This window comes from Bison bison, unplaced genomic scaffold (assembly GCF_000754665.1).
Source record: "Bison bison bison isolate TAMUID 2011002044 unplaced genomic scaffold, Bison_UMD1.0 scf7180017864134, whole genome shotgun sequence".
Lineage (NCBI taxonomy): Eukaryota > Metazoa > Chordata > Mammalia > Artiodactyla > Bovidae > Bison > Bison bison.
Window position 1 is genome coordinate 823,295 of NW_011494706.1, and position 27,568 is coordinate 850,862.

The following is a 27,568-nucleotide window of genomic DNA, read 5'->3' on the forward strand; positions in this document are numbered from 1 at the left end:
TAGGACTTTTTCATCACCCCCCATATTTGCTTTGAGTCTATTTACAGCCAATCACCACTGCCTCCACCCTAGCCCCAGCCACATGCAACCGCTAATGGGCTTTATTTCCTCTATAGATTTGCCCTTTCTGGCGTTTCAATATAAATGAAACCATATAATATGTAATCTTATTCATCTGGCTTCTTTCACTTAGCAGGGAGTGGCAAGCTACAGTCTGCAGGCCAAATCTAGGATGCCACATGTTTTCGTAAATACAATTTATTGGAACATGATCACACTCCATACTGTCTGTGGCTGCTTTCACCTACAGCAGTGGAGCTGAGCAGCTGCAGCAGAGGCTCTGTGACCCACACACCATGAAATAGTTACTATCTGGCTTTTCATAGAAAAACAAAATGTGCTGACTCTTGACTTAGTAAAACGTTTTTGAAGTTCATTCCCACTGTAGCATGTATCAGGATTCATCACAGTGTTCCTTTTTATTGCTGAACAGTCTGGTATTGCATGAATATATGACATTTTCTTTATCCATTTACCACACAATGGCTATTTTTATTATTTTTTTTTTAAGAGGTGTTTTCAAGACTCTTATAGAGTCCCAGAAATAGAATTGCTGGGCTATATGCTAAATTTCTGATGAAGTTTTTATTCATTCATTTTTGGCTACATGGATTCTTGCTGCTGTGCAGGCTTTTCCCCAGCTGCAGCGCGGGGCGGCCACTGTCTGCCGCGGTGCACAGCTTCTCCTTGCAGAGGCGCCTCTCGTTGTGGGCACAGGTTCCAGGTGCAGGAGCCTCTTCAGTAGATGCAGCACGCAGGCTCAGGGATTGTGGCTCATGGGTTCCAGAGCACAGGCTCAACAGTGTGGCACACAGGCTTACTTGCTGAACGTGAGATCTCTTTGGATCAGGGATTGAAACTGTGTCCCCTATACTGGCGGGCAGATTCTTAACCACTGGACCACCAGGGAAGTATCTCTGATTATCTTTTAAGGAAACTGTCAAAACTGTTTTTCAAAGTTGGGTGTAACATTTTATTTTCTGAACAATGTTGAGGGTCCCGGATGCTCTTCATTCTTGCCATCACTTGGTGTTATCTGTCATTTAAATTACAGTCACTGTAGTAGTGTGTAGTTGTATCCTGAGGTTTAAATCTACGCTTGCCTAATGTCAAATGATGCTGACTACCTTTTCATGTGGTAATTTACCATCCATACATCTTTGATGAGAAATTTCTATCAAAGTATCTTACCCTTTTTTTAATGGGCTGTCTTCTTATTGATTTTTAAGAGTTCTTTATATATTCTGGATGTAAGTCCTATATCAGATATTTCTGTCTGGTTTTGTCTTTTCATCCTTTTAGTCATGTAGTGTAAATGTTCATTTAAATGAAGTTCAATTTTTTTTCTTTTATGGCCTTACTACTGGTACTGTATCTAAGAATGTCTTGCCTAATCCAAGGTCTTCTAGAAGATCTAAAATTTTAGAGGTTATATTCAGGACTATGATCCATTTTGAGTTCATTTCCCTCTATGGTGAGTGTCAAGGATCTAAGTTTCTTTTAACTTTTAATTTTGTATTGTTTGTATAACAAACAATTTTGTGATAGTTTCAAGTGAACAGCAAAGGGACTCAGCAAATGGACTCATGGGTCCATTCTCTCCCAGTCTCCCTTCCCATCCAGGCTGCCACACAGCACTGAGCAGAGTTCCATGTGCCATACAGTAGGCCCCTGTTGGCTATCCATTTAAAATGTAATAGTGTGTACATGTCCATCCCAAACTCCCTAACTATCCCTTCCCCTATCCTTCCCTCCTGCAATCATAAGTTCATTCTTTAAGTCTGTGAATCTTTTTCTGTTTTGTAAGTAAGTTCATCTGTATCATTTCTTTTTAGATTCTATATATGAGCCATATCATACAATATTCCTCTGAGTTCCTTCACTCAGTATGACAGTCTCTAAGTCCATCCATGTTGCTGCCAGTGGTACTATTTCATTCTTGTAAATGGCTGAGGAATATTCCATTGTGTGTGTGTGCATGTGTGTGTGCACACATATACCACATCTTTATCTATTCTTCTGTCAATGGACATTTAGGTTGATTCCGTGTGCTATCATAAACAGCTCTTCAGTGAACGCTGGGGTACATGTATCCTATCAGCTCATGTTGTTCTCCAGATGTATGCCCAGAAGTGGGCCTGCTATGGATATGTAATTATTCTAGTACCAGTTGTTAGAAACACTGTCCTTTTCAACTGAGTTGTGTTGGCAGCTCTGATAAAAACTGACCATAAAATACAAGGATTTATCCTTGGGTTCACCATTTTGAATCATCTATACTTTTTCTTTATGCTAGTATTTTGCCAATTTCATTAATATAAATTTATAAGAAGTAGTGAAATTATATAAGAAGTAGTTCTCCAAAATTTTCCTTGTTTTCAAAATTACTTTTGCCATTCTAGGTCCTTTTCATTTCCACATACATTTTAGGATCATCTTGTCAATTTTTACCAAAAACAAAAACCCTACGAAAAAACAGGGGTTACACTAAATCAATATGAGGAGAATTACCATCTTAATGATAATATTGAGTTTTCCAATCCATGAACAGTCTTCTAGTTATTTCAATTTTTAAAAACTTTATCCAGCAGTTTTGTTTTCAGTATACAAATTTTTAACTGCTTCTATTATACTTCTTCTTAAATATTTTAATATTTTTGATTCAACTATAATAAAGTATTTTCTGATTTGGGGATTGTTCACATCTGATACCTAGACAAACACTTGATTTCTGTATGTTGATGTTTTTTTTCCTGCTGAACTTGTATTAGTTCTAGTAATTTATATATTTGTATGTTCCCTAGGAATTTCTATATATAGGATCAGATATCTGTGAATAAAGACAGTTTTGCCATTCCCAAATGTCTTATTCATTTTTTCTGCCTGACTAGAACTTCCTGTACCATACTAAGAGAAGTGGTGACAAGGTGACTGTAGACATCACTACCTTATCTTAGGAGGAAAGCATTCTGGCTTTCACCATTAAATATGATGATGTCTGTAGGTTTTTCAGAAACGGTCTTTATCAGGCAGAGAAAATTCTCTTTTATTCCTGGTTTATTTAGAGATTTTTTTTTTTTAATCATGAATAGATACTGGAGCTTGGCAAATGCTTTCTCTGACTCTACTGAGATAATTATGTGGTCCTGTTCTTTAGTTTATTAATATAGTGTATTTACATTAATTGAATTTTGGATCTTAAAACAACTTTGCATTTCTAGAACCAATCTCACTCGCTCTTTGTGTATAATCCTTTTTATAAGTTGCTAGATTTGGTTTGCTAATATTTTGTTAAGGATGTCTACATCTATGTTCAAGAGAGAAACTGATCTGAAATGTTCTTTTCTTGAGGTATCTTTGCCTGCCAACATCACATAACTCTAGACTGATAAAATACATTGGGGAGTGCTTCCTTCTCTTTTATTTTCTGAAAGAGCTTTTGAAGGATTGTTTCTTCTTTGAATATTTGATAGAATTCACCGTATCAAACCTTAGGATTTTCTTTGCAGAACATTTTTAATTCCTTACTTAATTTCTTTATTGCTACAATTTATACTCATATTTTTCTATTTGTTCTTAAATCAGTTTTGGTAATTTGTTTCTTTCTAGTAATTCTTATCTTGCTAGAATTTTATCCATTTCATCTTATGTTCTATTAATAAATGATGACACACATTTGATTATAAGATTCCTTTATAAAACCTTTACGTTCTAAAAGGTTGGTAGTAACGGCCCCTCTTTCACTATTCATTTTGGTAATTTGTATATTTTCTTTCTTGGTCAATCTAACTAATGGTTTGTCAACTTTGTTCATCTTTCCAAAAAAACAACTTTTAATTTCATTGACTTTTCTCTTATTTTTCTGTTTCATTAGTTTTTGCTATATTCTTTATCATTTCCTTTGCTTGCTTTCAGTATGATTTTCTCTTCTTTGTCTAGTTTCTTAAGATGGAAGCTTAGGTACTGATTTGAGAATTTTCTTTTTCTTATATGTGCACTTACATATAACTTTGCCTTGAAGTACTGCTTTATCTGTAAACACAAATTCTAAGCTGTCTTTTTTGCTTTCATTTATTCAAATATTTAAAATTTCCTTTTTGGTATTAGGTAAATGTTCTTTAAAAGACAAATATTTGGGTTTGTTACAAGATTATTTTCTGTTATATGATTTGAGTCTTTCACAACCTATTGAGTCTTGTTTTATGGCCCAGTTTATGGTCTAACCCAGAAAATGCTTCAATTTGAAAAAAATGTGTATTCTACAGTCAATGGGCAGTTTTCTATGTATGTTAGGTCAAGCTGACTGATTATCCTGTTTAAACTCTTCTATCTCCTTGCTGGTTTTCTACCCAGTTCTATCAAACATTGTTAAGCAAAATGATTTCTTCTTCCATAGTTGTGCTTCATGCATGTTGAGACTGTTGTTAGATGTATAAACAATTATGAGATGTCTCTGTCTTCAGTAATATTTTTTGTCTAAGTCTATTTCATCTGATAAGAAAGAATCATTACTCTTTTCACTGTGTAGCTTTCCCCATCTTTTTATTTTCAACCTACCTATTCATATCTTTGAATATAAGGTGTGTTTCTTATAGACAAGATATAGGTGAGTGTTGCTTTTTTATCCAATTTGACAATCTCTGCCTTTTAAACAGAATGTTCACTCCATTCACTGAATGTAATTAAATAACTGGATTTATTCCTGTCATTTTGCTATTTTTCTACTTGTGTCACATCTTTTTTACTTGTCTCTTCCTCCTCTAGGTGCTTTCTTTTGTGATATTTTTTATTGCATCGTTTTATTCTACTTTTGGGGAGAAGGCAATGGCAACCCATTCCAGTACTCTTCCCTGGAAAATCCCATGGATGGAGGAGCCTGGCGGGCTGCAGTCCATGGGGTCGCAAAGAGTTGGACATGACTGAGCGGTTTCACTTTCACTTTTCACTTTCATGCATTGGAGAAGGAAATGGCAACCCACTCCAGTGTTCTTGCCTGGAGAATCCCAGGGACGGTGCAACCTGGTGGGCTGCTGTCTATGGGGTCACACAGAGTCGGACACGACTGAAGTGACTTAGCAGCAGCATCAGCATTCTACTTTTGATATTTCCTATTCTTATATAGCGTTATTTTGTCAGGAACTGCTCTAAGGATTATAACAAGAATTTTAATTTATTATCAGATCAGATCAGTCACTCAGTCGTGTCCGACTCTTTGCGACCCCATGAATCACAGCACGCCAGGCCTCCCTGTCCATCACCAACTCCCAGAGTTCACTCAGACTCACGTCCATCAAGTCAGTTATGCCATCCAGCCATTTCATCCTCTGTTGTTCCTTTCTCCTCTTGCCCCCAATTCCTCCCAGCATCAGAGTCTTTTCCAATGAGTCAACTCTTCGCATGAGGTGGCCAAAGTACTGGAGTTTCAGCTTTAGCATCATTCCTTCCAAAGAAGTTCCAGGGCTGATCTCCTTCAGAATGGACTGGTTGGATCTCCTTGCAGTCCAAGGGACTCTCAAGAGTCTTCTCCAACACCACAGTTCAAAAGCATCAGTTCTTCAGTGCTCAGCCTTCTTCACAGTCCAACTCTCACATCCATACATGACCACAGGAAAAACCATAGCCTTGACTAGATGGACCTTTGCTGGCAAAGTATTGTCTCTGCTTTTGAATATGCTATCTAGGTTGGTCATAACTTTCCTTCCAAGGAGTAAGCATCTTTTAATTTCATGGCTGCAGTCACCATCTGTAGTGATTTTGGAACCCAGAAAAATAAAGTCTGACACTGTTTCCACTGTTTCCCCATCTATTTCCCATGAAGTGATGGGACCAGATAATTTATTATAGTCTACTTCAAAATAATATTTAATTCCAGTAAATGGGAATCTATATTCTAAAATATGTCTTTTCCCTTGTCCTCTTTTGTGTTATTACTGTTATATTTAATGTTATGTTATACACCCAGCATAGTAATATTATAATTATTGTTTCATGTAATCTTGTGTTTTAAATAGGTAGAAAAATGAGAAAAATGTATCTACAGGTTGTTTTATATTTACTCACATATTTGCCATACCCAACACTCTTCAAATTTTCCTATCAATTTGAATTAAGCTAAAGTCAGTACCTTCAGTATTTCTTGTAAGACAGCCTCAGTTCAGTTCAGTCGCTCAGTCCGACTCTTTGCGACCCCACCCAAAACGGGCGGGTCATGGTGAAGAGATCTGACAGAATGTGGTCCACTGGAGAAGGGAATGGCAAACCACTTCAGTATTCTTGCCTTGAGAACCCCATGAACTGTATGAAGAGTAAGACAGCCTAGTAGCAGGAAATTCTGTGAATCTTTATCTCAGAATACTTTATTTCACCTTTAAAGGTTTTCTGAATATAGAATACTTGGTTGATATTTTTTCTTTTAGCACTTTGAATATGTCCCGCTTTACGGTTTCACTAGAAACTGTATTTATCACAATTCTGATAAAAAAAATCAGCCATTATGGTATTATTGGTCCCCTACTGTAACGTGTCATTTTCTTCTTCCAGTTTCAAGATTTTCTCTTTTCCTTTGGCTTTCAGCAGTTTAACTATGATGTGTCTATGTGTAGTTTTTTGTTTTTGTACTTGGAGTTTGTTGAGCTTCTTGAATTCATAGATTGTTTTTCATCAAATCTGCAAAGTTTTCTGTCATTATTTCTTCAAACTTATCTCCTCTCCCCTCTCCTCTCCTCCATCTCCATTTTGTGTATACATATGAACTTAATGTTTCCCCACAGGAATGTTTCCCTTTGAGGCTCTTCTGACTTTTCTTCCATCTTTTTCTCTGCTCTTTGAGAGTATTCTATTGACCTGTACTGAAACTCACTGATTCTTCTGCCATCTCAAATTTTCTACCAAGTTCATCTAGTGAATTTTTAATTTTAGTTACTACACATTTTAGCTCTATAGAGTTTTGTATATTTTTTCCTAATAATTGCATCTTTGTGGATATTCTTTATTCATTGAGTCATAGATGTCCTACTTCCCTTTAATGCTTTAAACATGGTTTTCTTTAGTTCTTTGAACGTACTTATAATAGGGGCTTTGATGTTTCAGTCTGCTAAATCCAACATATGGAGACACTTAGATACAGTTTCTACTGACTGTTTTTTATCCCTCAAGAATCATTTTAGTTCAGTCACTTACTCATGTCTGACTCTTTGCGACTCCATGGACTGCAGCATGCCAGGCTTCCCTGTCTATGACCAACTCCCAGAGGTTGTGCAAACTCATGTCCATTGAGTCGGTGATGCCATCCAACCATATCACCCTCCGTCGTCCCCTTTTCCTCCTGCCTTCAATCTTTCCCAGCATCAGGGTCTTTTCCAGTGAGTCAGCTCTTCACATCAGGTGGCCAAATTATTGGAGCTTCAGCTTCAGCATCAGTCCTTCCAATGCGTACTCACAATTGATTTCCTTTAGGATTGACTGGTTTGATCTCCTTGCAGTCCAAGGGACTCTCAAGAGTCTTCTCCAACACCACACTTCAAAGTATCAATTCTGTGGCCCTCAGCTTTCTCTATAGTCCAGCTCTCACATCCATACATGACTCATGGAAAAACTATAGTTTTGACTATATGGACCTTTGACGGCAAAGTAAGGTCTCTGTTTTTTAATATGATGTCTAGGTTTGTCATAGCTTTTCTTCCAAGGAGCAAGCGTCTTTTAATTTCACTGCTTCAGTTACCATCCTTCAGTGATTCTGGAACTCAAGAAAATAAAGTCCGTCACTATTTCCACTGTTTCCCCATCTATTTTCCATGAAGTGATGGGACCGGATGCCACGATCGTTGTTTTTTGAACGTTGAGTTTTAAGCCAGCTTTTTCCACTCTCCTCTTTCACTTTCATCAAGCTTTTTAGTTCCTATTCACTTTCTGCCATAAGGGTGGTGGTATCTGCATACCTGAGGTTATTGATATTTCTCCCTGCAGTCTTGATTCCAGCTTGTGTTTCACCCAGTCCAGCATTTTGCATGATATACTCTGCATATAAGTTAAATAGCAAGGTGACAATATACAGCCTTGATGTACTCCTTTCCCAATTTGGAACCAGTCCATTGTTCCATGTCAGGTTCTAACTGTTGCTTCTTGACCTGCATACAGATTTCTCAGAAGGCAGGTTAGGTGGTCTGGTATTCCCATCTCTTGAAGAATTTTCCACAGTTTGTTGTGATCCACACAGTCAAAGGCTTTAGCATAGTCAATGAAGCAGATGTTTTTCTGGAATTCTCTTGCTTTTTCAATAATCCAACGGATGTTGGCAATTTGATCTCTGGTTTCTTTGCCTTTTCTGAATCCAGCTTGAACATCTGGAAGTTCTTGGTTCATGTACTGTTGAAGCCTAGCGTGGAGAATTTTGATCATTACCTTGCTAGCGTGTGAGATGAGTGCGACTGTGTGGTAGTTTGAACATTCTTTGGCATTGCTTTTCTCTGGAATTGGAATGAAAACTGATCTTTTCCAGTTCTGTGGCCACTGTTGAGTTTTCCAAATTTGCTGGCATATTGAGTGCAGTACTTTCTCAGCATTATCTTTTAGGATTTGAAATAGCTCAGCTGGAATTCCATCATGTCCATTAGCTTTGTTCATATTGATGCTTCCTAAGGGAGGCCCACTTGACTTCACATTCCAGGATGTCTGGCTCTAGATGAGTGATCACACCACCGTGGTTATCTGGGTTTAAGATCTTTTTTGTATAGTTCTTCTGCATATTCTTGCCACCTCTTCTTAGTATCTTCTGCTTCTGTTAGGTCCATACCATTTCTGTCCTTCATTGTGCCCATCTTTGCATGTAATGTTCCCTTGCTATCTCTAATTTTCTTGGAGAGATCTGTAGTCTTTCCCATTCTATTGTTTTCCTCTATTGATCACTGAGGAAGGCTTGCTTATCTCTCCTTGCTGTTCTTCGGAACTCTGTATCCAGATGGATATATCTTTCCTTTCCTCCTTTGCCTTTTGCTTCTTTTTTTTTCTCAGCTATCTGTAAGGCCTTCTGAGACATTTTGCCTTTTTTGCATTTCTTCTTCTTAGGGATGGTTTTGATCACCACCTCCTGTATAATGTTACAAACCTCTGTCCGTAGTTCTTCAGGCATAGTTCCTCAAGTATGGGTAATCCTCTCTTGTCTCTTTGCATATGTCTAAATTTTTTGTTGAATGTGGACATTTTAGATAATATATTGGAGCAACTAGATTCTGATTTTGTTTGAGAGCAGTTGATAGACTAAAAGTCTGTTTTGCCCACAATATGTGGCCACTGACATCTCTCCTCCATTTCTCCTGCCCCTTCATTTTTCTAAGACTGGCTTTTTCATACCTTTTTAAGTGGTCTCCAGTGTCACCTTGCTGCTGCTGCTGCTGCTAAGTCACTTCAGTCGTGTCTGACTCTTTGCTGCTGCTAAGTCGCTTCAGTCATATCCGACTCTGTGCAACCCCATAGACGGCAGCCCACCAGGCTCTGCCGTCCCTGGGATTCTCCAGGCAAGAACACTGGAGTGGGTTGCCATTTCCTTCTCCAATGCATTACAGTGAAAAGTGAAAGTGAAGTCACTCAGTCGTGTCCGACTCTTAGCAACCCCATGGACTGCAGCCCACCAGGCTACTCCATCCATGGGATTCTCCAGGCAAGAGTACTGGAGTGGGTGCCATTGCCTTCTCCACCAGTGTCACCTTACTGTTTAGCAAAACACTATTCAGACATTTTACTCAAACATCTCAGTCCAATAAAGCTTCCACTCTCAGGATGTGTGTATATCTGAATGAGGTTTGTGTGTGGAATGAGGAGTGCATTCAAAACTTGGGCCTTTTACAAGCTGGCCTCAGATTTTATTACCACTGGGCCTGTTTGGTCTCATTTCCGCTTATTCTTAAGCTATACTACCCACTGAGAAGTGGGTGACTTGGGCCCATTTGATATTCTGCTACACTATTCTACAGCCTCCAGTCAACCTGGGATATGGGGTGAACTTATCAAGCTTCCAAGACTGTCTGACTCCCAAGAACTCTCTATAAAATCCTGCCACTCTGTGAGTCTGGGCTTGCCAGAAATCACCCCACAATCTCAGATCAGCAGAGCCATAGGTCCTTCCTACTTTGCAACTAAGAACGTTATTTTACTCTGTAATACTCCCTTAGCAAGGTTCTCTCTCCAGCAGGGGCAGCAAAGCTTCTGGTTTTCAAGGCCTGCCCCGTCCTGGCTGAAATACCACATCTGCAAAGTTGGAGGTGAGGAATAGGGAAAGAAGCGCAGCACCAAGTAAGAACACCACAAACTTGTGTTATTCTTACCCTGAGGAGTTCAGTACTTTCCATGAATAAGGTTTCTTAATTTGATTGATTTCCAGAGTGCTGAATTTGTTTTGATTATTTTGTCCAGCTTTATTATTCTTTTGTGAGGAGAGTAATTAAATCTCTCACTCCGTCATGTCAGCCATTCCTTTTTAATAGGGTATATCATGAACTGCTGTAGTCCAAAGTTCAACTACACCAAATCCTGGCTATAGCTTTAAGATTATATTTACCTGTGAGATAAAAGAGCTAATTTCCTTTTTATTCAATATCACTCAATAGTCTATGCATGTATATATATATTCCATGCCTATCTTAAACTAGATATACTGGAGTCAGCTTCCTTTTTTGTTGCTGTTGGTAAAAATTGATTTTGTGCATGTGTGTTTGTATGTGGCATGGATAGGAGCTGAGGATTTCTCTACATCAATAATGTAATGAAGCAACTAAAAATGTAACACAGTCACAGGCAACACACTATGTGAATAGACTACTATATCTGTTCAGTCCAGATACCACAGTACATGAGAAATACTGATACCTAAAGTATAAGAAAATGATACTAAGAGGTATGGAAACTATCATATGAAATGTACTTGAGAGAAATGTCAATGTTTATCCTGGAGGAAAATGACATACTGCAAGCCTTTCAAATATTTAAATTATGCTTTTTCAATATTGATGCAGAGGGCAGAGTCAAAACTTAGGGGTATAATTTTAAGTTCAACATACAAAATAAACTAGTTAACAACTTAAGCTGCAACAACTGAACTGGTTTGGTTCCCTTGCAAAGTGATGAGCTTTTTCACTGAGAATGACTATAATAGACCAGATGAACATTTTCTAAGGAGTGCTTTGTTCTTTTTTATTTTTGATTGGAGGATAATTGCTTTATAATGTTGTGTTGGTCTCTGGAGTACAACAGTGTGAATCAACTATAAGTATACAAGTATTTATATAGGAGACGGACTAGATGATCTTTCAACTTTAAGTTTCTCTAACTTTATCGTACCTTTGTAAAAACTGTGATCTATAGTTCTAGTTGCTGTGATTCAAGAACAAGAACGCTGAAATGGGGGAAAAAATAACCAAAATGAACAAGATAAAATTACATATAATCAGACTTCATTCTGGAAAGGCAAAAAAATCTGAGTACATAAGAAATATTCATAAAAATATGAAGGGCACAAATAATGTAAACTCAGAATTATTCACCAAAAAGTGGAAAGCAACCCTTAAAAGTCTGAAAGAGGTAAGTTTATCACAAATACAGGAAGTATCATTATATTCAGGAAATAGTTAAGAATTTGCTAGGACCAGAGCATGTTACAGACTGGAAACAGAAGTAACTTACCTCTTTCAGTTGATCAGCACTCCCCCATGATGCAGAACGCTGATGTGATCTCTTTTCTGCACCTTCTTCTGCCCAACAACTAGGTGTCTTTAAAAAAAGAAACAAATAAAAAATGAGGAATTTTGTCTCTACTCCTTAATCTCATAGCAACTCAAACATATTAGCACATATCAATTATGGGGTTATACTAAATACTAAAAACCTTAAAAGCTAGGACTTTCATGACCCTGTGAAATGTTTATTATTCTAACTTAGATACAGTCAATCTAAGATGTCTCTGAGTAATGTTACTCAAAACATTTGGCTTTTTACATCAACATTAATAACTTAACGGAGAAGGCACTGGCAACCCACTCCAGTACTCCTGCCTGGAAAATCCCATGGACGGAGGAGCCTGGTAGGCTGCAGTCCACGGGGTCGCTAAGAGTCGGACACGACTGAGTGACTTCACTTTCACTTTTCACTGTAATGCATTGGAGAAGGAAATGGCAACCCACTCCAGTGTTCTTGCCTGGAGAATCCCAGGGATGGGAGCCTCGTGGGCTGCCATCTATGGGGTCGCACAGAGTCGGACATGACTGAAGCAACTTAGCAGCAGCAGCAGCAGCAATAACTTAAAGTTATCAAATTCAAAAAGAACTGTGAAATATGCATATTGGTATTTTTTTTTAAAGAGAAAAGGCAAGCTAATTATGAAACGGTATTTTTATTACATAAAATAGAAGTAAAATCAACAGAATGTGTTTAGAAGCAGTGGGCTTACAGATTACCTCTATGTCAAATATCTATTGATAGGTAGTACTGTTTTTTGAAAAACATCAAGCATGTTTATATAAAAATATGTTGTTATAAAAATAGGAAAAGATTAGGCTAAATTGACTATAATATTTGCTCTTGTTTTTGCTAAGAATAATTGCTTTACAGAATTTTGTTATTTTCTGCCACGTATCAACATGAATCAGCCATAGGCATACATATGTCGCCTCCCTACCACCTCCCTCCCCATCCCACCCCTCTAGGTTGTTGTTACCACAGCCCCTGTTTGAGTTCCCCGAGTCATACAGCAAATTCCCGTTGGCTATCTATTTTACATATCAAAATGTAAGTTTCCATGTTACTCTCTCCATACATTTCGCCTTTTCCCTCCTCCCCAACCCCTGTGTCCATAAGTCTGTTCTCTATGTCTGCTTCTGCACTGCTGCCCTGTAAATAAATCCTTTGGTACCATCTTTCTAGATTCCATATATATGCATTAGTATATGATATGTATCTTTCTCCTTCTGACTTACTACACTCTGTTATATAGGCTCTAGGTTCATCCACCTCATTAGAACTGACTCAGATGTGCTCCTTTTTATGGCTGAGTAATATTCCATGTGTATATGTACCACAGCTCTCTATCTATTCATCTGTTGGTGGACACCTGGGTTGCTTCCATGTTCCAGTTATTGTAAATAGTGCTGCAGTGAACATTGGGGTACATGTGTCTTTTTCAATTTTGGTTTCCTCAGGGTATATGCCTAGGAGTGGGATTGCTGGGTCATATGGTGCTTTTATTCCTAGCTTTTAAAGCAATCTCCTAGTTTTTTAAGTCTTCCATAGCGGCTGTATCAATTTAAATTCCCACCACCAGTGCAAGAGGGTTCCCTTTTCTCCACATCTTCTTCAACATTTATTGTTTGTAGACTTTTTGATGATGGCCATCCTGACTGGTGTGAGGTGATATCTCATTGTGGTTTTGATTTGCATTTCTCTGATAATGAGAGATGTTGAGCATCTTTTCATGTGTTTGTTAGCCACCTGTATGTCTTCTTTGGAAAAATGTCTGTTTAGGTCTTTTTCCCACTTTTTGATTGGGTTGTTTGTTTTTCTGGTATTGAGCTGTATGAGCTGCTTGTTTACTCTGGAAATTAATCCTTTGTAAACTGACTATAATTTAAAGCAGTGCATCTTAAAAAACAAAAAGAAACTGAGCTACATGTCAGTAAACAGAATTGCTTTTACCTAAAACAACATTTTGAGTGATTTAATCCATAATACACACTTCATCCAAATATACCATAAAACATTAATTGCCACATAGTAAGGTCGTTTACTGGTTGTATTAAAAATGAAAAATAGTAAAACTATCATCTTTAATATATGAGAAGATTTTTGCAACTTAGGGAACATTAAAACCACTATTTTAAGACAGACAAAAGGCATTGATTATCACACATAAATATAAATATATATAGCTTTAAAATTATTTTTTATTATGTACCTAAAATTCATGATTTATATTGAGGCTACATCTGTGACTCTACATAATGCACAACTTCTTATGAGGAAGCCATCAGTTCTATACAATTCAAAATGCTTGTGGACAACTTTTTAAATAATTACCAGCTCTTAAAAGTAATGATACTCCAAAAAAAAAAAAAGTAATGATACTCCAAAATAAAACCAGTAACAACTGAATGCTAGTTGAATAAAAATACATATAAACTGCTTTAAGAGTTCAATACTAAAGTGAAACTATTTAGGCATATTATTGAGTAAAATATTTTATTCAGCTGGCATGTGCAAAGAGGTATTATTAATATATTAAATAAGCTGCTTGCAAATAACTGGTTATTAAAATTTCCTAATCTCAGTGTTAGATAAGAAAAACTACTCTGAAATTAATCCCTAAGTAGTTATATCTTTAACAATTTATTCTAAAATTATTCAATTATGATAGTTTTAGTCAAACTTTTCTTTTGAGAATCTACATGCCTTAATACTTTTGCCTTTCTACCAAACACAGGCATTATTCTAACCCAAAATCAGATGATATCAAATGACTAAGGATCAATGTTTAAAACTCAAAAGTATATTTGCAGAAAATGAGTCAAATTTCTGATATGTTCCATAATTATTTAACAATAACATTTATAACACTATTTTCATTTTGTAAGCTCTAATTTTTTCAAAGGATATTTATATAAACTGTATCTCCAACTTAGAGATAAATCAATAACTGGAAAAATTCTGCAGATGCCTCAGTTCTGGCCAGCACACCAATGGCAAATGAAACTAAATCTGGGGTCTCATCTGAGGGTACCTTCTTCCTTCCTATTGTCATTCTTTTCTTCAAACTGAATGTGAAACCCTTTTGATCATTTGGAATGTAGTACTGCTTATACAAAAGAAATACATAAAAAATAACTGTAAAAAAATATTTATGAAAAAAAAATATTTATGGTCCTGAAATCTATCTAGTAAATTACATAGTTTTTTTTTTTTTTAAGTACAAAACCACTGGGAGAATTCTTTCAATCATGTGGCTATAAAATGACATGAATATAAATTATTTAAGTATATTCATCAGTTTCAGCTTTTCCAAAAAAGAATTATTTCATTTTAATTGCACATATATACAAATATATTCTAAAGACTGCACTGTCCAAAACAGAAGCTACTAGCCACATGTAATAATTTAAATTAACAAAAATAAAACAGAAAATTCAGTTCCTTGGCCTCACTAGCACATTTTACATGCTTAATAACCACATGTAGCTACTGACTGCCATACAGAATAGCACAGATATAGCACATTTCTACCACTGCAGAAAGTTCTGTTGAGTGCAGTGTTTTAAAAATCATTGATTTTTAACAAGTTATTCAAATCAAACCAAAACCAAAGATGGCCACTTGGTCTTCTAATCTATAATTATGCTTCTGAAGCCACAGAGGATGAGTTAATTTGTATCTAATTTGTTAAGACTGAGTACATGAGAAGTATTTTACCATTTGAATTAGGAAAACAACACAAAGTAGCAAAAGGTATTTGCTTTCATGCCAGCAAGAGATTCTTTTCCAACTGGCCTGTTATTCCGTCCATTAATCTAGAGTAGAATTTTATGAACTGTCCTACTTATGTCCTGGATTTTAGTAAAAAACTTATGAAAGAAGAATCCCATGGTCAAACAAATTTGGGAAATATTATATACTATATCTGTCTATTCAGTGTAACAATGCAATTAGCATTTCAAAACTCAAATACACAAACACACGTACACAAATAACTTTTTTTTTAAACCTGCTTTACTTACTCTCTCTTTCGGGCTTCCTTTGTAGCTCAGCTGGTAAAGAATCTGCCTGCGATGCAGGAGACCCCTGGGTTTGATTCCTGGGTTGGGAAGATCCACAGGAGAAGAGATAGGCAACCCACCCCAGTTGGGCTTCCCTGGTGGCTCAGCTGGTAAAGATTCTGCCTGCAATGTGGGAGACCTGGGTTCAATCCCTAGGTTGGGAAGATCCCTTGGAGAAGGGAATGGCTACCCACTTCAGTATTCTGGTCTGGAGAATTCCATGGACTGTATATCCATGGGGTCACAAAGAGTCAGACACAACTGAATAACTTTCATTTTCACATACTCTCTCTTACTTATATGATCCTAGAACACTTATTTTACACTTACTAACATTTCCAGGCAACCTGGAAAGAAACAAATATAATCCTCAATGAGTGGTATTATATATAACAGCTTGCTTTTCAGCCCACATACTTACGAGGATTCTTCCTTTCTAGCTGCCTCCACTTAAACTACTAGGGGAGAGAAAATGAACCTTGGTTGGCAAAAAAAAAAAAATCCCCTCTACATCAAAAGGATACCTATAGGTGGAAGAGGCCATTTTAAAATTTTACCTCTCAGAATCACACAAAGTCCAGCCCATGAAGCTTTAAGGACCCCCTTAGCCGGTCTACTATCTTGGTTTCCTGTGTGATGAATGCTGCTTCTCTGAGTGAAATAAACAAAAAATAATCCTACTGCACAGGACTACACATTTGTATTTAAGACTATTTTTAAAGACCAGTTTTAGGCTAATAGACAGACTGAGAGACATTACAGAGATTTTCTATATACCCTTCACCTCCACAAATGCACAGCTATCCCTACAGAGTGGGACATTTGTTATAACTGATGAACCCACACTGACACATCATTATTACCCAGAGTCCATAGTTTACATTTAGAGTTCACTCTTGGTGATGTGCGTTCTATGGGTTTGGAAAAATGTATAATGACACGTATCCATCATTATAGTACCATGCTGCTGCTGCTAAGTCGCGTCAGTCGTGTCCGACTCTGTGCAACCCCATAGATGGCAGCCCACCAGGCTCCCCTGTCCCTGGGATTCTCCAGGTAAGAACACTGGAGTGAGCTGCCATTTCCTTCTCCAATGCATGAAAGTGAAAAGTGAAAGTGAAGTCACTCAGTCGTGTCCTACTCTTTGTGACCCCAGGAACTGTAGCCCACCAGGCTCTTCCATCCATGGGATTTTCCAGGCAAGAGTACTGGAGTGGGGTGCCATTGCCTTCTCCATACATACAGAGTTATTTTCACTGCCCTAAAAATCCTCTGTGCTCTATTAATTCCTCCCCATCTCCAAACCCCTGACAACCATTGATCTTTTTACTCTTTCCACTGTTTTGCCTTTCCCAGAATGTCAGGTAGTTAGAATCATATAGTAGGTTGCCTTTTCAGAGTTGCTTCTTTCACTTAGTAATATACATTAAAGGTTCCTCCATGCTGTTTTAAAAAAATATTTCTTGGCTGCGTCAGGTCTTAGTTACAACACGCAGGATCTTCGATCTTCATTGCAGCACGTGGGGTATTTAATTGCGGCATGCGAACTCTTAGTTGTGGCACGTGGGATCTAGTTCATTCATTCATTCACCTACTGAAGGATATTTTGGTTGCTTCCAAGTTTGGCAATTATGAATAAAGCTGCTGTAAACATCTGTATGCAGGTTTTTCTAAGTTTTCAACTTCTTTGGGTAAATACCAAGGAACATGAATGCTGGCCTATAAGCTAAGAGTATATTTAGTTTTGTAAGATACTGCCAAACATCTTCCAAAGTGGATGTACCACTTCTTTTATTTCCACCAACAACATATGACAGTTCCTGTTGCTCTGCATTCTGCTCAGCATCTGGTGCTCTTAGTACTGGGTTTTGACCATTCTAGTAGATATCAGTGTGGAGTACCTCATTTTAACTGGCATTTCCCTAATAACCTATACTGTGGAACACCTTTTCATATGCTTGTTCACAGTGTGCACATCTTCCTTAGTGACCTGTCTGTTAAGGTCTTTGGCCCATTTTTTAATCAGCTAGTTTGTTTTCTTCTTGTTGAGTTTTAAAAGGTGTTTGCATATTTTGGATAAGGGTCTTTTATTAGATATGAACAATGGGTACTTTTGCTATTCATATCTGTATTCACAGACTATCAAGGGTGAATATGCTTTCCTGCTTTCTCAACTTCAAAACGGATCAAACTAACTTCTAGCAAAATATTCTTTTTCTTTTTTTTTTCACTTTTTTGTTTTTTTTTATTTTATTTTATTTTTAAACTTTACATAATTGTATTAGTTTTGCCAAATATCAAAATGAATCCGCCACAGGTATACACATGTGAAAATATTCTTTTTCAATATGCAAGGGCCTAGAGTCAGTTCCAAAAATCTCACCAAAAAAAAAAAAAGAAAAAGCGAATCACTTCAGAAAATTCTCTTAATCTTACTTAAAACTTACTTTAAGTCCTATGTAAAACTTTAAAATCTGTATTTTTTGTGTGGTTTAAATTTAGTCTTAAAAATTTACTATAGTTTATAGTGTATTACAGAAATATGATTACTAACTGCTAATTGTTTTTACTTTACTTAAATGGATGATACTTAACATTATGGTACTAATAAACCTGACAAGAAAAGAAATGGAATTACTTGAAAAATCAATGATATTAAATTAATAATTAAGATTATAATCTGATTTTAAGGTACAGAAAAGTTTTTAAAATAGAAAATGACAAACCTCTCATTCTTCATAAATATGTCTTTGAGAGATTTGGTTTTCTTTTGACTAATAAATTTTTTTAACTTTTTAAAAACTTTGAAAAGACTATCCTGATGAAGCATTAAAAAATACAGCACAAAAAGACTGTGACTATAATATTATGGTTCACTTTCCCAGTAACTGTATATAAGTTTATATAGTTTTATAACCAAATATAAACATAAATAGTCTCTTCACTAGTTAAGAAGTGTACAAAAGGAAGAGTCTGGCTAAAAACAAGAGCTTTAGGAATTCAGTGAGAGCAGTTACACACTCAGATTTTTTCATCATGCTCCAGCTACATACTAAGTTATGTGCTCATTCTGTTAGATTACAAAAATGTATAAAATCCATGTATATTTAGGCTTAAAAGTGTTCCACACACACCTGAATAAAAGCCTGTGTAGTAATGGTTTGTGATTTTCTAGATTATTAGCCAGGGAACTTATTCAGAAGAGTTAAGTTATATTTCTGTTTCAAGTTCTTAAGATGATGGAGGTGTTGGTGGTATATCTCTGGATTGCAATTTTTAAAAACAGGAAATCCATAGAAATCAACTATTACACCTATGTTATACATGATAAAAGTATTTGCCTGATCTGTAAGAAATGTTAATTTGAATAAAAGCAATCATAAATGTGCCCAAAATCTTAAGACTATTCATAGTAAATGTACCTCTAAAAACTAATCTGAAATGCACACCAAGAGAAGCAGTGAAAATAAATGTCTACAAACAGAGAAAAGAAAAATTGTGGAACAGTCTTACAATACAAGAAAACACACTATACAGACTGTAATCCCACTTTAGTAACCAAATACACACAAAGAGAAAAAGACTTTAAAGAGATATTTCTAAATATAAATATGTAAGAATTCTAGATAATTATAAATTCTTTTTTTCAACTGAGAAAAATCAAGATTTTAAAAAAGAGACTTAAAATAATACTTAATGACATAAAATGTTATGATTTATTAAATAGGTTATAAAACACTACCTGCAATATCATCTGAACTCTCTATTTTTTGAACTCTATTGTTTAAATGGTCTGCAATTTAAATTTTTTTCTAAATGTAAATAATCAAAATATAAGAGCGTATACATCAAAATGTTAGAAACAGCTATCTGGACAGTAGAATTATAAGTAGCTTATTTTGAGATTTTGGGTATTTTCCAAATCTTCTGCAGTGACTACTGTTTCAAAATTAGAAGTAGGATTTAAAAAAAATAAGAGAGCTGTGTTATAGAATTTGTAAGTGTGGATGTATATTCTGAGAAAGTCAAACACAGAATTTATAGAAATTCTAACTTTAGATGCAAACCTCAAATCTATCTTGGAAGACACATTACATGTTAAGTAAAGATGTTAGTATACATCACCATAAAATATTTTTCACCACACAGAGGTCCCTCTGACTAATAGGTTGGGGTTCTCTCACAACTGCAAGTGCCAGTACATAGTTTATCACTGGCTGTGGGAATGGAGTTGGAGACTTTAGAAAAGCCAAAATATTTAGGTGTTTAGAGTAACTGAAAACTGAAGATAAGTGAAATGTCCAACACCCAGAAATATTAGTGGAAAGTTATTGATGAGAATATTGACAGGAAATTGTAATTCAGTTTGGATGTCTTTCATGTTATACTTTAATTATATGGAGGAAAAAAATATCTATAAAAATGTTTTCCTGAAAAAGTTTAACATAGAGCTTCCATATGCTCCAGCAATTCCTAGAGAAATGAAAACATATGTAAACATAAAATCTTGTATGCAAATGTTCGAAGCAGTTCACCAACTCAAGAATGTACAAATAAACTGTAGCATGTCCATTCCATGAACATTATTTGGCAATACAAAGGAATGAAGTGCTGATAACTGTGCTACTGCATGGATGAAACTTAAAAATACTATACTAAATAAAAAACGCCAGAAACCAAAGGCTACAAATTGTATGAGGCTACTGACTGAAGCGACAGAGCATGCATGCATGCACTGATATGCAATGTTCAGAACAGGCACACACACAGAGGGAGGAAGGAGATGACTCGGTGCTGTGTGTGGCTAAGGGAAGGAAGGCTGGGGCCAGACAGTGAGGCACTGCTAATGGGCACAGTGTTTTTTCTCACTGGATGGAATGTTCTAAAATTGATTATGGCAATGTTTGCACAACTCTGAATATATTAAGAACCATATATTGTACACTCTAAACAGATGAACTGTATGGTATATAAATTATATTTCAATAAAACGTTATTAAAAATAATTATGTAAAAGAGGAAATTATAAATCAATCTCATTTTTCAATTTTAAAAAAGCCCTGTATTGCTAAACCTGAAAGTCCCAAGCATTGCTTGTATTTTCTCAAAAATAATTAGTATTTTCTATCATACTCTTCTTGCCAAGTTTCAAATCACACTGAGGCACTAGTAATGTCATAGAAAAGGGTAGGAGGAATACATTAGTATTCTATCCAGTCAGGTTTCTCAAATCATTGCAAGAACATTTCTCAAATCATTGCAAGAACATTTAACAAAGGAAATAATGTAACAAAGTAAACTATATATCAAAAATGCTAATCTCTGACTTCTTACAGAAACAGTTACTAAATAGACTCTTGATAAACAACCGGTTTCTGCTTTAACCAAAAGGAGACAGTCATATGAGGAATTAAAATTATAAAGAATATTTTAACTTATTATTTGGTATTTATACTTAATAATAAGCATTGTGACAAGTTTTATTACTATTATTGTGGATAAATTTAAAGCCAACTAATTTTCAGTTTTTAGAGAGCATTACTAAAACATTCATTCTTTACTGTTGCAATTTTTTCAGTTGCAATTTGCTTTGGTTGCTGAGTTTCAAAAAACTGATTCCACTTGTAAATAACGAGAGCAATTTTACTTTTTTAAAAGTAGTATTTCCAAACACTTAAAAAAATATATATTTGACAAACATACTTGACTATAAGTGCCTCAGTATTCTCCAAGAGGTAAATAACTTTTATTGCTTTTTAGTATCTTTTAATGTTTTTTAATCTCTTATACTTGACAGAAAATCAGCAACACAGGTGACTGACAAGATATATCAGAAATACTAATACTGACTAGATACCTGCCAAAAATATTTCCATACCATTCTGAAGTCATAAAAGCTAATAGTGCTCAACCGATGATGACATGAATATCATCAACGGAATACATTAGTAATGAGAAAGGAAGCAGGAGTTTCTGTAGCAATAAAAGTCTACTCTCCCATACCTGGACCTATAAATCTGAAATACCATTTCTTACTTGTAAGACTGCACAAGAGAAAACAAAAGCTACTTCTGACTGAATGAATCCTGACCTACCACGAACTGCTTACTGAGTTTGTGAGTCTGAGCATGCCCTGGAGTTAGTTGCACCATTTCTACGCCATTTCTGACCAATCCAGGCTTAATGTTCATAACTGCACAATCAATTATTGACACTAGTAATACTGTCCACTCAATTCAGTATTATTATATTTAAAGAATGAAATACTATAGATTCCAGTACAAAGGCAGGTAACATTGATCAACATCTGCTATGTCCCACTTACTGTACTTCACCAACTAGTGTTACCCCCAAAAGCTTTAAGAATCTCAACAGCATAAAAACTTATTTTCACTTGGTTTACACTAATGTTTCCTACAGGAAACATGATGTATTTTATGCCAATCGTTTATTCAAAAATGTATGCCAAGTTATTAACAACCTGAAAGGCATACTGCTTTCCCATACTACATACACCCTTAACTATGACCCAGTTCTTAAATTCTTAACTCTTAACACTTCTTAACATTTAAGACATTCTTAAATGTCTTTCTAATATCATAGGATTTTTGATAGAGAATTGATGGATTTTAGGATATAAAAAGTTGAGAAACAATGTACCAGACAACAAAGGACAAGAAGACAGGCTAAGAAGGTTGTTTCAAATAAATACGACCTATTTCACAACTCTACCTAGAGCTAGTTTAGGGGTAAAGGTAAGGGGAGAGATAAAGGGAAATCAGTTGATTTGTTAACTGTTAAACATTTCTGGTAATGGGAAGAAACTGGTACCTGGGCAACAGGAGTATGGAGAAGCTCTTTGCTATTTACCTTCTACTTTTGATTTAAATGGATACATTCTTAAAAATTAATAAGGAGAACTTTGAGTTTTCTGTTAATTTTAGTGGTAGTATTTGACATTGATGAGTAAAACAGTAAATATTGTTCAGTAAAATAGTAAATACTGTATTTTAGCTATGTATTTAAATTTTTCATCAATACATATGAGTATATTCCTTTGGCAACCAAAAATATTACTCCCTCAACTAGGAACATGACTCCTATCATGTGGAGAGTTCAACTCTAGGATTAGAAAAATCATCTTTTAATTACCTAATGGCTGAAAGAAAAAGTAATGGAGATCCTGAACAAGATAGAATCTTTATAAACTTACTCAAGTGCCAGTTGGGGACCAGCTTCATAAAACTTAACAATTCAGGTCCCTGGAATGCAATCTAAGAGGCCAAGATCTTTAGACTTGCTTCCATTTCAAGAAAAGCTTCCCCTGTCCAAAATTGTTCCAACAACTACCACTTCTTAAACAAACTTCAACAGCGAGCTCTTCAACAAGGGCACAGGAAACCCAAAGAGCTGTACAAAGTATGACTTTTGGTCAGGAAATGAGCTTCTGATCAGAGTGGTAAAACTGAAAGTTCTCTTTTATATCTATTTACTATTTGAGATGTATCACCTACTCCTTTGATTAAAGTCCTCTCCACCCAAACTCCTTTCATAAAGGGAAGAAAAGGACAGAGTGTTTTAAATGTGTATTTTCAACAGCAAAGAATTAATATATTTTAGTTGAGTTGTTGACTTTATCATACGTTGGCTCAAGTCAACAGTTAGTACCTACTCCAGATCTGTTTCTTAAAAATTAGTATAAAAAGGACTTTTAGTGAAAGACGCTAGCATAAGACCATGAAACTCCATACACTCAAACTTAATGAAATGAAGAAAAATAAAGTAAAAGTTTATCTTATATACGTTTTGGACATGTTTAAATGTTTCACACTGTGAAATTTGAAAATTAATAAAAAACAATAAAATATCAAAGAAAAACATCAATCTGGAGAAAAGAAAGAAGTATGCAGAATTTCATTTAAAAATCTAACCATTCCATTTCTTACCCTTCAAAGAATACAAGAGATAAATGGGAAGTTCTGAAATCTTCCTCTCATCCCAACTTTGCAGAGAAGACGAATAAGGGGGCTAGACCAGCATTCAAAGAAGAGAAGGAAAAGCTACTCTCACCTCAACTGGCCATCAGACATTTAAAAACCATCAGGCTAAAAAAAAAAAAAGTCAGGCTTACCACGTCATTTTTCCCTAACAAATAGATACATGGCAGATGACTCAAAAAATATATATAAATAGCTCAAAGCTAATTATTTCCAGCAATAAGCAAGATTTATCAGACCAGAAAGACAAATGACAAAAACACTGAAAGAAAAACCATGGAAAACAGGAGGGAAAAAAGGAGGAAGAAATTGCTATTGGAAGTTCCCCTTTCCAGTTATGAAATAAGAGTGCCACGGCCAATACCCAAACATCCACCCATTTTTTCCCTCTGCTAGTAAATGTTAAGTAATGTGAAATGCAGGCTGGATGACTCACAAGCCGGAATCCAGATTGCCGGGAGAAATATCAACAACCTCAGATATGCAGACAATACCCCTCTAATGGCAGAAAGCCAAGAGGAACTAAAGAGCCTTTTGATGATGTCAAAGGAGGAGAGTGAAACGAAAACCATGGTATCTGGTCCCATCACTTGATGGCAAATAGATGGTGAAAAAGTAGAAACAGTGACAGATTTTATTTTCTTGGGCTCCAGAATCAATGCAGACATTGACTGCAGTCACAAAATTAAAAGACGTTTGCTTCTTGGAAGAAAAGCTATGACAAACCTAGACAGCATATTAAAAAGGAGAGACATCACTTTGCTGACAAGGGTGCATATAGTCAAAGCTATGGTTTTTATAGTAGTCATGTATGGATGTGAGAGTTGGACTATAATATAAAGAAGGCTGAGCACCAAAGAACTGATGCTTTCAAATTGTAGTGTTGGAAAAGAAGACTCTTGAGAGTCCCCTGGACTGCAAGGAGATCAAACTATCAACTAGTCAATCCTAAAAGATACCAACCCCGAATACTCATGGGAAGGACTAAAACTGAAGCTCCAATACTTTGGCCACCTGACACCAAGAGCAGACTCACTGGAAAAGATCCTGATGCTGGGAAGGATTGAGGACAAGAGGAGCAGAGGATAAGATGGTTGGATGGTATCACTGTCTCAATGGACATGAGTCTGAGTGAACCCCAGGAGATAGTGAAGGACAGGGAAGCCTGGTGTCCTGAAGTTCATGGGGCTGCAAAGAGTTGGATATGACTTAGCAACTGAACAACACTAACTTATTGACACTTAATACACCAGTCATTATACTTAGCATTTAAATTCATTAACCCAAATTAACCCTTACAACAATCCTGTGAGGTAGAATACTCCATTAATAAACGAGGAAACAGGCAAAGTGGTGATCTGCCCCAAATTACAAAGCTAAAATGCTAGAGCCAAGATTCAAAATCAAGTCATAGTACTTAGTCATAGTACTCTGTGACAGCCTAGATGGGTGGGATGTGGTGGGATGTGGTGGGGCAGAGGTTCAAGAGGGAGGAACCACATGTATACCTGTGGCTGGTTCACGCTGATGTACGGCAGACACCAACACAACGTTGTAAAGCAACTGCTGCTACTGTTCAGCTGCCACGCCACGTCTAACTCTCTATGACCCCACGGACCGAGGATGCCAGGCCTCCTACTCCATCTCCTGGAGATGGCCCACGTTCATGTCCATTGAATCAGTGACGTCAGCCAACCATCTTATCCTCTGTCGCCCTCTTACCTTTCTTTTTCATATTTTTGTAAAATTTTCAATTGTAAAGCAGTTATCCTCCAATTAAAAATAAAATTAAAAAATACACAAAAAAGACAATTCCAACTCTAAGTTTTAACAACAACAAAAACCCAAGCTATCAGGTTCCCAAACCACAGCTCCTGGCCAATGAAAATGAGTTTACAATGTTAATTTATATCATAAAAAGGTTATATTCAGGGAAAAATATTAATCAAGACATTAAATATTCAGTAACAATAAACAGTATCAACCATAAGAAAGACATAACAGATATACATCTTTAAAACATCTGTATTATCATCTTTAAGGCAATGACCACTGGAAACAGAAATCAACAAAATTTTAACAACATCCAGCTCATGATAGAACAGACAGACATAAAGGGGGCTATATGGAAATTGAGTAATATAATTAATATGGTTGAATTAATATGTAATGAGGGATTCCCAGGTGGCACTAGGTGCTAAAGAGCTCTCCTGCCAATGCAGGTGATGAGAGGGTCATGGGTTCAATCCCTGGGTCAGGAAGATCTCCTGGTGGAGTGCATGGCAACCCACTTTAGTATTCTTGCCTGGACAATCCCATGGACAGAGGAGCCTAACAGGCTATAGTCCATAGGGCTGCAAAGAGTCGGACATAACTGAAGCAACTTAGCACGCATGCCAATATGTCATGAATTCTTTATCTAAAAGACTGTATCCTCATTTTCAAATACAGAGAAGTAAGAAAAAATAAATCATATATTAAGCCACATGGAAAATCAGTGAAGTTTCCAAAAACCTATTCGTCTATACTATAATGCAATAAAACTAGAAATTGAATTTTTATTAGGAAAAGGAACTTTGACCATTTAGAAGTTTAAAACAAAGCAAACAAAAACTCTCATATTTTAAACAGGATATCAAAACTGAAATTGCATAATCTCTTGAAAATACAAATAATGGAAACATACGAGCCAAAGTTGAGCTCAGAAGGTAAATCTTGGCATAAAATGCATAAAACACTTATATTACTAAACAGTAAGTATCATGAATAAAAAAATTAAGCATTAATCTTCAGAACCCAGAAAAAGAACACTGCATATGCCAGGAAGGTAGAAGAAAGGCAAAAACAAATCAAAGTCAGAGGGCAAGGAACTCAAAAAAAGAAAAACAGGAAAATAAATTCAACACCTTAAAAAATTTAATATATAACCTAGTAAACTGAATTACTCGAACACAAATATATACAATATTAAAAATGAGAACAGAGAAATAACTGCAGATAAACAAAAAGTTGAAAGAATTATAGAAAAGTACTTTGTGAAACTATGAAAATACACTTGAAAATTTGGATGAACTAGATTATATTCTAGGAAAACAAATGAAAAAACTGAACAAAAGAGACAGAAATCAAAAGAAACTAACAGCCATGGAATAAACTGAGATTTACTAAAGAGCTATAATCCAAACACATACTAGTCTGCTTCACAGGGGAAATTCTTTCAGATTCAAGCAACAGATAACAGAGATGAAATTTACACCATGCCAGAACAGAAAGGAAATCTCGCAAAATCTTTTTTATGAAGCAAATGTAACACAGAAATCTAAGGATTACACTATAGAAAGAAAAAGTTTCAGGCCTCATTTCTCAATATTGAAACAAATATAGTTAAATATTAAACACTTCAGTTGCTACTGTATATTTTAAACAACTCCATAAATGAATAGTATTCATTTCAGAAGTGTAACTATGATCAATTAAGTATTAAAAAACTCACCAAATTATAGGTTATGAGTTAAAACAACCTTCATTTCAAAGATGAAATGGCATTTCACACCTAATGAATCATTCTTGATTTAAAGAAAACAATTAGTAACATATGCATGTATGTTTGATGTTAGTCTTGTCAAAGCGAGTGCGCTAGCTTTTTTTTAAATTGAGGTATAACTGACATATGACATTATGTTAGTTTTGGGTATACAACATAATTCAATATTTGTATATATT

General features: G+C 35.8%; 1 protein-coding gene across 1 annotated transcript in view; it reads right to left on the reverse strand.

Annotated features, from left to right (window-relative positions):
• GLCCI1 (glucocorticoid induced transcript 1) overlaps positions 1-27,568 on the reverse strand; it is a 150,284-nt gene that overhangs the window by 41,830 nt on the left and 80,886 nt on the right. The window contains exon 4 of the mRNA XM_010839816.1: positions 11,734-11,820. Coding sequence (XP_010838118.1) covers positions 11,734-11,820 — 87 coding nt within the window. The remainder of the gene's footprint in view (positions 1-11,733; positions 11,821-27,568) is intronic.